Below are 14,599 nucleotides of genomic sequence, written 5' to 3'. Positions count from 1 at the left end.
TGGAATTTGATACTCTAGGGATTGCAAGCTGCTGACTCACTGACGCCGACACTGATACTGGCCCAGCTCAATACAGTATCACTCTGGGGGTGAGCCCTCCCCTCCCCTCAGGGCAGGTACAAGCCTGTTCACTAGCCCCGCTTTGCAGGTTCTTCCAATCAGATTATTTGAGGAGATTCCAAGATCCTGTCAATCATCCAGTCCAGGTACGACGAGCCCGGCCCCTTTCCGCAATTGGCAGATGATATATAGGGCGGGGAGGGAAATGTAGACAGAGTTTGTTCCTGTTGTCCTGGAGTTTGTGTCTTGGGAATCGATCCAAGTGAGGAAGCATTGGGAGGATGTTTGCAGTAGTATTGGCAGCGTGTCTGCTGGCCCTGCCAGTTTGCAGTGCAGGTAAGGCTGTGGAGGGGGAGGTGCTGCTGCTGCTGGGGGAGGGGGCGCTGGAAAGCCCGGCTCGCTTTCACTGTGAAATTGCTCCGCTCTCAGTGACTGGAGGGAGCCGGGGGGCTCCGAGGTTTCACTGGACACCCATTCGTTCAGGTTCCGTCGCCTGAGTGAAGAAGATGGCACAAGTCTGAGATCAATGCACATTTTTTGTATTTCATTCAAACATTCATTTTAAAACAGAAAGATTTTAGTTCCCTGTTCCGTCCAAGGAAAAAGTTAGTGTTGTTCCAGAGTCAATGTCTGAGCCGGGACTGGCCTGATTTCGCTAATCGCAACTGAACAATTGGACTGGGCGCAGCTTCCATTTGTCCCCAGTCTATCCAGCATTGTACTGGGACTAAAGGGAAAAGACACTTTTATTGTTGTGAAGGCGAGGAGAGACAGTGAGCATGTCGGGGTTTTGTTGTGCATTTTGGAACTTTTTGGTGTAAATTGTATTAGAATAAAACCTGTAATGGCGAGTTAGTGATTCCCAGGTTGTAAATTAGTTTAAGGTTGGATTAATGATCGGAAGGAAAACTGTTCTAGTTACAAGTTGAAGTGAAATTGTAAACCTTTTTGAATGCCATGTTGCTACAGTCTAAACATTCTGCCTTGCGGTAGGGGAGACAGTGAACTATCTAATCTTGGATCATAACGCTTACTTGTTCACTGGTTCAGAGATTTTACACTGTTGGTGTTCGACATTGTTTGTGCCACTGACGTATCGGTTAATATCTGAGACATCAACAGGATATAGCCGTGTGCACTGGTTTGACTGGATTCCATGGAGAGTTAACATGTAATGTAATTTGAAATAATGTCTATTGCAATGATTCGCACTGTTGCTTCCTATCGTTGGGGTGTACGGTAGCACAGTTACTACTTGGCTCCAGTGCCGATTCCCGGCTTGGGTCAAAGAGCAAAGAAAAGTACAGCACAGCAACAGGCCCTACGGTCCTCCAAGCCCGTGCCGACCAGGCTGCCCGACTAAACTACAATCTTTTACACTTCCTGGGTCCGTATCCCTCTATTCCAATCCTATTCATGTATTTGTCAAGATGCCTCTTAAATGTCACTATCGTCCCTGCTTCCACCACCTCCTCCGGTAGCGAGTTCCAGGCACCTACTACCCTCTGTTTATAATTTTAAAAAAAAACTTGCCTCGTACATCTACTCTCAACCTTGCCCCTTGCACCTTAAACCTATGCCCCCTAGTAATTGACCCCTCTACCCTGGGGAAAAGCCTCTTGACTATCCACTCTGTCTGTGCCCCTCATAATTTTGTAGACCTCTATCGGGTTGCCCCTCAACTTCCGTCGTTCCAGTGAGAACAAACCAAGTTTATTTAACCGCTCCTCATCGCTGATGCCCTCCATACCAGACAACATTCTGGTAAATTTCTTCTGCACCCTCTCTAAATCCTCCACATACTTCTGGTAGTGTGGTGACCAGAATTGAACACTATACTCCAAGTGTGGCCTAACTAAGGTTCAATACAGCTGCAACATGACTTGCCAATTCTTATACTCAATGCCCTGGCCAATGAAGGCAAGCATGCCGTATGCCTTCTTGATTACCTTCGCCACCTGTGTTGCCCCTTTCAGTGACCAATGGACCTGTACTCCTAGATCTCTTTGACTTTCAATACTCTTGACGGTTCTACCATTCACTGTATATTCCCTACCTGCATTAGACCTTCCAAAATGCATTACCTCAATGTTTGTCCGGATTAAACTCCATCTGCCATCTCTCTGCCCAAGTCTCCAAACAATCTAAATCCTGCTGTATTCTCTGACAGTCCTCATCGCTATCTGCAATTCCACCAACCTTTGTGTCATCTGCAAACTTACTAATCAGACCAGTTACATTTTCCTCAATCATTTATATATACTACAAACAAAGGTCCCAGCACTGATCCCTGCAGAACACCACTAGTCACAGCCCTCCAGTTAGAAAAGCATCCTTCCATTGCTACACTCTGCCTTCTATGACCTAGCCAGTTCTGTATCCACCTTGCCAGCTCACCCCTGATCCCGTGTGACTTCACCTTTTGTACTAGTCTATCATGAGGGACCTTGTCAAAGGCCTTACCAAAGTCCATATAGACAACATCCACTGCCCTACCTGCATCAATCATCTTTGTGACCTCCTTTGAAAAACTCTATCAAGTTAGTGAGACATGACTTCCCCTTCACAAAACCATGCTGCCTCTCTCTATTACGTCCATTTGCTTCCAAATGGGAGTAGATCCTGTCCCGAAAAATTCTCTCCAGTAATTTCCCTACCACTGACGTAAGGCTCACCGGCCTGTAGTTCCCTGGATTATCCTTGCTAACTTTCTTAAACTGAGGAACAACATTGGCTATTCTCCAGTCCTCTGTGACATCACCTGAAGACAGTGAGGATCCAAAGGTTTCTGTCAAGGCCTCAGCAATTTCTTCTCTAGTCGCCTTCAGTATCCTAGGGTAGATCCCATCAGGCCCTGGGGACTTATCTACCTTAATATTTTTCAAGACGCCCAACACCTCGTCTTTTTGGATCTCAATGTGACCCAGGCTATCTACACACCCTTCTCCAGACTCCACATCCACCAATTCCTTCTCTTTGGTGAATACTGATGCAAGTATTCATTTAGTACCTCTCCCATTTCCTCTGGCTCCACACGTAGATTCCCTTGCCTATCCTTTAGTGGGCCAACCCTATCCCTGGCTACCCTCTTGATTTTTAAGTATGTGTAAAAAGCCTTGGGATTTTCCTTAACCCTATTTGCCAATGACTTTTCGTGACCCCTTCTAGCCCTCCTGACTCCTTGCTTAAGTTGCTTCTTACTTTCCTTATGTTCCACACAGGCTTCGTCTGTTCCCAGCCTTTTAGCCCTGTCAAATGCCTCCTTTTTTTCTTTTTGACGAGGCCTCCAATATCTCGTTATCCAAGGTTCCCGAAAATTACCGTATTTGTCCTTCTTCGCAGGAACATGCCGGTCCTGAATTCCTTTCAACTGACGCTTGAAAGCCTCCCACATGTCAGATGTTGATTTACCCTCAAACATCCGCCCTCAATCTAGGTTCTTCAGTTCCCACCTAATATTGTTATAATTAGCCTTCCCCCAATTTTACGCATTCACCCTAGGACCACTCTCTTATCCTTGTCCACCAGCACTTTAAAACTTGCTGAATTGTGGTCACTGTTCCTGAAATGCTCCCCTACTGAAACTTCTACCACCTGGCCGGGCTCATTCCCGAACCAGGTCCCGTACAGCCCCTTCCCTAGTTGGACTGTCTACATATTGTTTTAAGAAGCCCTCCTGGATGCTCCTTACAAACTCTGCCCCGTCTAAGCCCCTGGCACTAAGTGAGTCCCAGTCAATATTGGGGAAGTTGAAGTCTCCCATCACAACAACCCAACTCTTTTCCAAAATCTGTCTACCTATCTGCTCCTCTATCTCCCGCTGGCTGTTGGGAGGCCTGTAGTAAACCCCCAACATTGTGACCGCACCCTTCTTATTCCTTATCTCTACCCATAGAGCCTCACTGCCTCTTGAGGTGTCCTCCCGTAGTACAGCTGTGATATTCTCCCTAACCAGTAGTGCAACTCCGCCACCCCTTTTACATCCCCCACTATCCCGCCTGAAACATTAAATCCTGGAACGTTTAGCTGCCAATCCTGCCCTTCCCTCAACCAGGTCTCTGTAATGGCAACAACATCATAGTTACAAGTACTAATCCAAGCTCTTGAGTTCATCTGCCTTACCCGTACACGCTGTCTGTGTGGAGAGTGCACATTCTCCACATGTCTGCATGGGTTTCCTCCGGGTGCTCCTGTTGTCTCCCACAGTCCAAAGATGTGCATGCTAGGTGGATTGGCCATGCTAAATTGCCCTTAGTGTCCAAAAAGGTTTGGTGAGGTTACTGGGTTACCGGGATAGGTTGGAGTTGTGGGCTTAGGTAGGGTGCTCTTTTGAAGGGCTGGTAAACAGTTCTGTAAATTCTATGATTCACCGTTCCATGGTTCCAGGTTCGATTCCCGGCTTGGGTCACTGCCTGTGTGGAGTCTGCATGTTCTCTTCGTGTCTGTGTGGGTTTCCTCTGGGTGCTCTGGTTTCCTCCCATAGTCCAAAGATGTGTAGGTTAGGTGGACTGGCCATGATAAATTGCCCTTAGTGTCCAAAGAAGTTGGGTTATGGGGATAGGGTGGTGGTGTGGACTTAAGTAGGGTGCTCTTTCCAAGGGCTGGTGCAGACTCGATGGACTGAATGGCCTCCTTGTGCACTGTAAATTCTATGATTCTCTATATGAATCATTGCAGTTTTATTCTATGCGACTGTCGAGCAAAAGGTCTTTGTTGTGAGATTACATCATTTAGCGCCCAACATAACTGTCTTAAACCACAGGGTTTTATTTTGATGGTGCAGAAGGGTGGTCGGAAATAGGGACAAAAGTAACAAGAGCATTGGGTCAGATTTGCAAAATGTGAACTTTGCAAAAGCATAGCTTCAGTAGTAACATGCTTAGAATTCCTATTGCACAAGCAGAGGCCATTTGGCCATGTCTGACCTGGCCCTCCAAAGGAGCACTCTACCTAAGCCCAGTCCCCCGCCCTATGCCCTAACCCTGCGCATTGATCATAATCAACCTAACCCGTACATCTTTGGACTATGGGAGGAGCACCCGGAGAAAACCCACACAGGCACTGGGAAAGTGTACAAAATACAGTTAGCCAAGGTCTGAATCAAACTGGTCCCTGGTGCTGAGGCAGCAGTGCTAGTTACCATGCTGCCCATGTACTTAACTATAGACTGTTAGCTGTGAATTAAAACTTTTTCTAGGGTCAACATTTTCAACATGTTTGAACATGTTTTTAAATGGTCTTGTGGGTTCTGAGACGAGATGTAACTAACATCTTTTCATTTCTCTCTTTAATGTTGAGACTGTAATTGCAGTAAAATGTGCACTTGTTAGTTTTTTTTAAATGAGCCATGTAAGGCTGTGTACATATTGTGCCCACTGATTCTGAACTGATATGGTACAGCTGTAATCAGAACTTGTTGGGAAGGTGTGTGCGTCATGTTGGAACTATGACACCATATAAGGGTGTGGTTTAATACTGTTCCTTTAGAATTACTACAAGCCGAGTTAGTCACGAGTTTTTAAACTTGATCTCGAGTGGAAATTTCCACTTGAGTAAAATGCCAACTCAAATAATTAAGTGAGAAAACCGGTTTCCTTTGATTTCTTTCCCTTCTAAGAATAAAATATTCACGTCTTTGAAGCCAGTTGCTTTGTGTAACAATGGGCTGGGTGCCTTGTGTTCTCTCCTTCTAGTAACTACCAGCTTGGCATTTTCTCATCAGGGTGGGGGAGGGATTGGGTAGAAAACCCACTCCATTGTCATATGTTTTAAATTATGATAATGTCTGCAATGTACACTTTAGGCGCCACAATTTTAGTACTTGACAGGAGTGAAGTCAGTTATTTTGTTTGTCCGTAACACAGAAAACTGGTAGTAATAAAAAAGCAAAATACTGTGAATGCTGGAAATCAGAAATAAAACATCTGTGAAGGAAGAAACAGAATTGACATTTCAAGTCCATATGACCCACCTTCAGAGCTAAAGAGGGGGAGAAATGTTTACTGGATGGGGGGGTGGGGGAGGTGCAGAGTAGAAGGTCTGTGATGGGTGGGAGCTCAAGAGACATTGCAACAAAGATGTGCAAGGCACAAGACCGGGTGCAGCGTGAAGGACTATGGAAAGGTCTGGTAGCAGAATGTTTCAATAGGAGAACAAAGGGCAGTCAGTGCTCAATGAAAGCAAAACCTGAGGACCAATGACGGGTGGTCCAGTGGGATTGGTGTCTGTGAGGGACAAAAATGTTTGCGTTGGGGATTGAAAAGCTCACCCAGTCTGGTTTTAGAGTCCCCAATGAAGCAGAGTGCAACAGACAAATTTGAAAGAGGTGCAAGTGAAATATTGCTTCACCTGAAAGGAATGTTTGGGATCTTGAATGGTAAGGAGGTAAAGTGGCAGGTGTTGCATGTTCTGTGACTGAAGGAACGGAATGAGGAGTTGGGGGATGATGGAGGAATGCACCAGATGTCACAGAAGGAGTGGCCCCTGTGGAAAGCTGACTGGTGAAGATGTGTTTCATGGTGGCATGCTGCAGTTGATGGTCATGATGGAAAATCGGCCTTTGGATGCTGTAGAATCAAGTGGGATCCTATTGTGGTTCTGCACAGTCCAGAGTGCAAGATTTTGAACTCCTCCTCTCCTCAACCTTTGAACACCCAGGGTGGGATTCTCTCAGCCCGGGGCTGGGCTGGAGAATCCCCAGCGACTGGTGCGAATCGCGCCCTGACGCCGGCACTAGATTCCCTGCAGAGCGGAGCCTTGGCACCGGTGTGGTTGGCGTGGCGCCGGTCGGGGGCCGCTCTCCGCGGTCAGCCCGCTGATTCTCGGCCCGAGATGGGCCAAGTGGCCGTCGGAAAACGGCAAGTCCCGCCGGCGCCGTCCGCACCTGCTTTCAGCCGGCGGGAACTCGGTGTGAGGGTCGGGGGGCAGCCTGTGGGGTAAGGGGGTCCAACCCCGGGGGGGGGTCTCAAATGTGGCCTGGCCCACGATCGGGGCCCCCTCCGATTTGCAGGCCAGCCTCTGGCTGGCAGCCTCCTGTCTTCAGTGTTGGCCCCTGTAGCCCTGTGCCATGATGCGTCGGGGCCGGCGCGTTGAAGGAAGCCACTGCGCATGTGCGTGTTGGCGCCGGTGCCACTGCGCATGTGCGTGTTGGCGCCGGTGCCACTGCGCATGTGCGTGTTGGCGCCGGTGCCACTGCGCATGTGCGTGTTGGCGCCGGTGCCACTGCGCATGTGCGTGTTGGCGCCGGTGCCACTGCGCATGTGCGTGTTGGCGCCGGTGCCACTGCGCATGTGCGTGTTGGCGCCGGTGCCACTGCGCATGTGCGTGTTGGCGCCGGTGCCACTGCGCATGTGCGTGTTGGCGCCGGTGCCACTGCGCATGTGCGTGTTGGCGCCGGTGCCACTGCGCATGTGCGTGTTGGCGCCGGTGCCACTGCGCATGTGCGTGTTGGCGCCGGTGCCACTGCGCATGTGCGTGTTGGCGCCGGTGCCACTGCGCATGTGCGTGTTGGCGCCGGTGCCACTGCGCATGTGCGTGTTGGCGCCGGTGCCACTGCGCATGTGCGTGTTGGCGCCGGTGCCACTGCGCATGTGCGTGTTGGCGCCGGTGCCACTGCGCATGTGCGTGTTGGCGCCGGTGCCACTGCGCATGTGCGTGTTGGCGCCGGTGCCACTGCGCATGTGCGTGTTGGCGCCGGTGCCACTGCGCATGTGCGTGTTGGCGCCGGTGCCACTGCGCATGTGCGTGTTGGCGCCGGTGCCACTGCGCATGTGCGTGTTGGCGCCGGTGCCACTGCGCATGTGCGTGTTGGCGCCGGTGCCACTGCGCATGTGCGTGTTGGCGCCGGTGCCACTGCGCATGTGCGTGTTGGCGCCGGTGCCACTGCGCATGTGCGTGTTGGCGCCGGTGCCACTGCGCATGTGCGTGTTGGCGCCGGTGCCACCGCGCATGTGCGAATCCCACGGCGTCCAGTTCGCACCGGGATCATCAGCTGGAGCGGCGTGAACCGCTCCAGTGCCATGCTGACACCCCCCCCCCCCCCCCCCCCCCCCCCCCCCGGTAGGCGCCAGAATTGCTGATTCTGAGGCCGTGTCGACGCCGTCGAGAAACGCAACGGTGTTTCCGACGGCGTTAACACTTAGCCTCAGGATCACAGAATCCCGCCCCCAGTTTATTCCGCCTATTCCTGGAATAATTCTTGTGCCTCTATCTGCACCCCCCCCCCCCCCCCCACACATTAAGGGTAGCATGGTGGTTAGCACATTTGCTTCACAGCTCCAGGGTCCCAGGTTCGATTCCCCACTGGGTCACTATCTGTGCGGAGTCTGCACGTTCTCCCCGTGTCTGCGTTGGTTTCCTCCGGGTGCTCCGGTTTCCTCCCACAGTCCAAAGATGTGCAGGTTAGGTGGATTGGCCATGCTAAATTGCCCTTGGTGTCCAAAATTGCCCTTAGTGCTGGGTGGGGTTATGGGGATAGGGTGGAGGTGTGGACTTGGGTAGGGTGCTCTTTCCAAGAGCTGGTGCAGACTCGATGGGCCGAATGGCCTCCTTCTGCACTGTAAATTCTATGTAAATAATGGGCTGGATTCTCCGCCGTCAGGATGGTCCATTTTGCTGGAAGCCCAACGGTTTCCCGACGGCATGGGGCTACCCCACAATAGCAAACCCCATTGAACCGGTCGGCATAATGGAGCATCCTGTCCACTGGGTGAAACCGAAATTGGCGGGGTGGAGAATTCAGCCCAATGTGTTCACATCCTTCCTGAATGGTGGTGTCCAGAATTGGACATTATATTCCAATTTGGGTTGAACCAGTTATTACGCAAGGTCCACCACAGCTTTCTTGCTTTTGTACTCTCTGCCTCTGTAAAGCCCAGAATCTCACTGAATACCTTCCCCACTCATAAAGCAACCTTTCTCCATTATTGTTTATAATCATTTGGCCAACTGTGTTCATGTTGCCACTCTCCCTTTTATTCACTGGCTTTGTCAAGGGTTTTATGCAGCAATCATCAATTGTGTTTTTGAAGTCCATGCGCATGACAACACCTAATATCACAAAATGGCTGAATGAACTCCCTTCCAGCAATAGCACTGAAGCTAGCCAGCTGTTCCAGTACAGCTACAACCATGGTATCTACCTGGCAATGTGGAAAATTGCCTAGGTGTGTCTTGTAATGTAAACAATCCAACCTGGCCAATTACAATCTTCTCCATCTACTCTCTATCATGACTGAAGTGGTGGAAAGGGTCACCAGCAGTTGTATCAATGGGGGCAAATTCTCTGGTTGGAATCATACCTGGCACAAAAAATGGTTGTGGTTGTTGAAGGTGAATCGTCTCTGTTCCAGGACACCACTACAGGAGTTCTCCAGAGCACTATCCTAGGCCCAACCATCTTCAGGTACTTCATCAATGGCCTTCCTTCCATCATAAGGTTTGAAACAGTGATGTTTGCTGATGATGCACATGATTGCAGTGTTCATCATCACTCGTAACTCCTCAGATACTGAAGCAGTCCAAATGCAGCAAGACTTGGACAATATTAGGCTGACGAGTGGCAAGTAACATTTAGGCTGACGGGTGGCAAGTAACATTTTCACTTGCACAAATGCCAGGCAATGACTATCTCTGATGACAGAATCTAACCACTCTCTGCCTCTTGACAAGGCATTGCTTTGTCTGTATCTTCCCCCAATTTGCCTGCCCACTTCTGCTTATTGAAGTCCATTAGGTCAGGTAATGGGGATAGGGTGGAGGAGTGGCCTTAAGTAGGGTGCTCTTTCCGAGGGCTGGTGCAGACCCTCGCTGTTCATGATGTTCCCAAATTTTGTCTTTTGCAAATTTTGAAATTGTCCTGGTAATGTGGATCATGAGCTCCACTGTATACTGCCCTGATTGGTTCCAGAACTCCACTGTATACTGCCCCCATTCCAAAAAAAACATTCACTATTAATGTTCCCAGTCATCTGGGCAGCTTTTTTATCCATGCTGCCACTCACCCTTTTATTCCATGGGCTTTGTTGCTGAGTGTTGCGGTGCTTATCATTTGTCTTTGGGGAAATCCATGTGCACGACAACAGGCCTATTTCCCTTGTCCAATATCTCCAAGTTAGTTCCATGTGATTTGCCTTTAACATCTGTGCTGGCTTTCCTAAATAATCTGTATTTGCCCCAATGACCTGTTTGTCCAGGATTATTGTTTGGAGACATTTCCCTATTGCTGAGGTTAGACTGACTGGCCAGTGGCTTTGTGGGGCCTATCCATGCACTTTTTTTTTTTTTTGTCAATTGCCCAGCTCCGCAGGATATGGAATTGACGAGGTGACAGGAAGGAGAGGGTGGATGTTTTTCAGACTGGCAGGTGTTTTGGATTGGTATTTCCCAAAGATCAATTAATAAACTTTAATGAATCCTAACAACCTAGATTCTGAAGTGGGAGTAGCATTATACAGTTTGCAGATGATACATTTGCAACTTGGCGAAATAAGTCACTTCACTGTTGCTGGGTCAAAGTCCTTGAACTGTCTTTCTAACAGCACTAGGTGTTTCCCATAACACATTGATTGCAGTGGTTCACCAAGACTTCATTACCACCTTCTCGAGGGCAATAATGGATGGTCAATAAATGCTGGACTAGCCAGAAATGTCCATGTCCCATATACCAATTGAAAACAGTAGTATTGTTTGTGGATTTAAAGATCTTTATAGGATGGTGAAATGGGCAGAAGCATGGTAGGTGGATAAAAGCAAATGACTGCGAATGCTGGAATCTGAAACGAAAGAGAAAATGCTGGGAAATCTCAGCAGGTCAGGCAGCATCTGCAGGGAGAGAAGAGAGCTAACGTTTCGAGGTGGATTTCAATATGGGGAAGTGAAATCAACTGAGGCGATTCTTTCATTGTCAGGGTCTGGAACACTCCACCTGATAAGCTGGTGGAAATTGATCCCCTGGATAATTTTGAAGAGAGAATTTCTACAGTGTAAAAGGAGGCCATTCGGCCCATCAAGTCTGCACTGACCCTCTGAAAGAGCACCCTAACCAGGACCATTCCCCACCCTATCCCTGTAACCCCACCCAACCTGCACATCTTTGGACTGTGGGAGGAAACCAGAGCACCCAGAGATTTGGGCAGGTACTTGAAGATGAGGAATATTCAGATTTATAGACAGACGGGATGAGGAACTACGCACAAGTTCTTTCAAAAGAGCCAGCAGAGGTACATGTGGTTGTTTCCAGTCCTCCATGTGACCATAACGCGAGACACACACTTTCCACCATACAGAACAAACATTTGTCATTTTTCTGTTTGAAATTTCAGCATTAATTTGTCAAATAGTGCAAATCCTGTGTCAGTGGCTGTTATTGGGCTTTGATTTAATTCATGTGATTGTGGTCAACTTTTTTCATAGCGGGGTGCTCCAGACTCACTCCTGGTCTCCATCCACAATGGACATGGATACTGCTTGCTTTTTAGAATTACACATCCTGTTGTACTGTCTTAATTGTTGGATTAGATAAGAGAAAAGAGCTAACGTTTTGAGTCCGATGACTTTATCAAAGCTGGATTGGATATGCTTTTGAGTGCTTATTTTGATTAGTTTGTGTAACAATGCACATTATTCAGTTATTTCGGATCATTGCCTGCGTTGCTCTACCAGTTTAGCAGGTAATCCAGAAAGTAAGGCACACTGTTCGGGCAGCACGGTAGCCTTGTGGATAGCACAATTGCTTCACAGCTCCAGGGTCCCAGGTTCGATTCCAGCTTGGGTCACTGTCTGTGCGGAGTCTGCACGTCCTCCCCGTGTGTGCGTGGGTTTCCTCCGGGTGCTCCGGTTTCCTCCCACAGTCCAAAGATGTGCAGGTTAGGTGGATTGGCCATGATAAATTGCCCTTAGTGTCCAAAATTGCCCTTAGCGTTGGGTGGGGTTACTGGATTATGGGGATAGGGTGGCGGTGTTGACCTTGGGTAGGGTGCTCTTTCCAAGAGCCAGTGCAGACTCGATGGGCCGAATGGCCTCCTTCTGCACTGTAAATTCTATGATAATCTATGACTTGCATACTTTGCTTTTCACCTTTCTACTTTACCAATAAATTTTGATAAAGTACTCTGTTATTCAGCATGCATTTTCAGATCATATTTAATTCAATTCCTCATTAGCTCTTAACAAAATATATTTTCTCTATCCGGTTTTCCAATCTATCTCTCAGCTAATATTAGAGACAGCACTTAATTGGTATTAAAATGCTGTATGGGGAATGTAAAATATTAAAATGTATTGCCTGAAATGTACAAACATAATTGCTTCTTGGTACTTTGTCTCAACCTTAAATATGTTGGTTTTGTTTGTATTTTTGTGGGTGTATAATAGAATAATTTGTTACTAGTGACTTTTTTGCTTTATTGTGTACCTTCTGCTGCAACATAACTGAGTAGAATTAGCTGCCCTTTCTAAAAATTGAAAGATGTAATATTGGCCCTATTTCATTTTAACGTGGCAAATGTAAGCTGGAATAACGTATAGAATTCTCTTTTTTTTTTTTTCCTAATTTCAGCATCATCACGAAGCTTTATTGGCGTGGAAACTACCAGTGAAGAAGAAACTAACAGCAGCAACGGGGACCATGGACTTAAAGTTGGCGACTTTGCTGCATCTGTACTAACGAGTGGATTGACTACAGTCTTCTTGCCTTTGGTTTACATTATTGTGTTCATCGTTGGCTTGCCTGCAAATGCTATGGCACTGTGGGTGTTTGTCTGGCGAACCAAAATGAAACATCCGGCAGCTATTTACATGGCCAATTTGGCTTTGGCAGATCTCCTGTTCATCATTTGGTTACCTTTGAAAATTTCCTATCATCTCAATGGCAACAATTGGATTTATGGCGAAGGACTGTGCAAGGTGCTGGTGGTGTTTTTCTATGGAAACATGTACTGTTCAATCCTATTCATGACTTGCATCAGTGTTCAACGATATTGGGTTGTTGTTGATCCAATATCTCAATCAAGAAGAAAGACTTCTATTGCCTATGCTGTATCGATTTTCATTTGGGTAATATTTGCTTTGGGCACTATGCCATTGTACTTAAATATTCAGCAAACTGCAAACATTACTAACCTTAATATAACAACCTGTCATGATGTTATGCCTGAAGAGCAGTTGGTCTCCAGCATGTTTGATTACTTTCTCTCTTTGGCTATTGGTGTGTACTTTTTTCCAGCATTGCTGACATTAACTGCATATGTGTTGATGATCAAAACATTGACAGCTTCTCCCAATGAAGATAGCATTGGGAAAAGCCGCAGGAGAGCGATTGAGTTGATCGTTACTGTTCTCACGATGTATTTAGTCTGCTTCACTCCGAGCAATGTTATGCTTATTGTTCACTATTCACGTATAAAATACGCAAGTGACAGCAATGTTTATGCATTCTATATTGTAAGCCTTTGTCTGTCTGGCATAAATAGTTGCATTGATCCCTTTGTCTATTACTTTGTTTCCAAAGATTTCCGAGACCATGTTAAAAATACTTTGCGGTGTCGTAGTGTCAGGGCAGTTAAAAGTATTCAGGCTTCCTTTGCCTCTAAGAAATTTTCCAAAGGATCTGGTTCGTATACTTCTGCCAGTAAAGTTACGACAACAAGCAGCTGTTGAGTGAAGCATCTATTTTGATTTGACAGTTTAATTGCGGGTATGAAAATCGCTTATTGTCACACGTAGGCTTCAAATGAAGTTACTGTGAAAAGCCCCTAGTCACCACATTCCGGTGCCTGTTTGGGCAGGCTGGTACGGGAATCGAGCCAGGCTGCTGGCCTGCCTTGGTCTGCTTTAAAAGCCAGCAATTTAGCCCAGTGTACTAAACCAGCCCCTGCTATAGCATGTACTAAACAGTTTATCTTCATAATTAGCTGATTTGGTACCCAAAGCATGAAGTATTAAGCCATTTTGGGATGTTTTAACTGAAGCTATATTATCACTTGTAAATAATTGCTCAGCTTTGTTATACGACATACCTATAATGTGTGAGTCACTTTTTTGAATAGACTTGGCCATTTTACATATTTATTTCTGCACAAAGGTATTGTCTATGAATTGCACAATAATTGCTGAACTAAACCACAGTAGCTGATTGCTACTAATATGAGGATCCAAGCAATGCTCCCTGTCAACTTGTATAGTGTTGTATAACGATTTTATTTAAGCATGGTCCAACACTGAAATATTTTGTGAATAATCCTGTTTTTTTTTTTTTATTTGATTTTTAAAACTTGTACATAACTGCCAAAGGCTTGTACTGTGATTTTTTAAATTTTTTTTTTTACAGATTGAATGCATTGTTCCCAATTGGTACTGTAACTGTGAACCTTTTATAACCTGTTTGAAGAACGGCCATATAAATGTAGGAAAGGGAACGTTTGGATGTTTAATGCTAGCTTTTAAGAATATTAAACTATTCAGTAAATTGTTTTGAAGTCTTGTGGTTTCAATACTGTGAATGATGCATGCATTTATTCTGAATAAATATGTTTGAAAACTA

General features: G+C 46.7%; 1 protein-coding gene across 1 annotated transcript; it reads left to right on the top strand.

The window, feature by feature from the left end:
* The first annotated feature begins 235 nt into the window (after positions 1–235).
* Positions 236–14,599, top strand: LOC140429260 (proteinase-activated receptor 2-like). Its single transcript, XM_072516037.1, has 2 exons — positions 236–396; positions 12,617–14,599. The coding sequence occupies exons 1-2, from the start codon at positions 342–344 to the stop codon at positions 13,714–13,716; spliced, it is 1,155 nt and encodes a 384-aa protein (XP_072372138.1). The 5' UTR covers positions 236–341; the 3' UTR covers positions 13,717–14,599.

The sequence above is a fragment of the Scyliorhinus torazame genome, chromosome 9, assembly GCF_047496885.1.
Source record: "Scyliorhinus torazame isolate Kashiwa2021f chromosome 9, sScyTor2.1, whole genome shotgun sequence".
Taxonomy (NCBI): domain Eukaryota; kingdom Metazoa; phylum Chordata; class Chondrichthyes; order Carcharhiniformes; family Scyliorhinidae; genus Scyliorhinus; species Scyliorhinus torazame.
This window is presented reverse-complemented; position numbering and strand designations above follow the sequence as displayed.

Excerpts from the sequence above, each read along its gene's own strand:
- LOC140429260 (XM_072516037.1), top strand. The coding sequence starts at position 342 with ATGTTTGCAGTAGTATTGGCAGCGTGTCTGCTGGCCCTGCCAGTTTGC. Across the intron at positions 397-12,616 it reads CCTGCCAGTTTGCAGTGCAG|CATCATCACGAAGCTTTATT; the intron begins GTAAGGCTGTGG and ends TCCTAATTTCAG.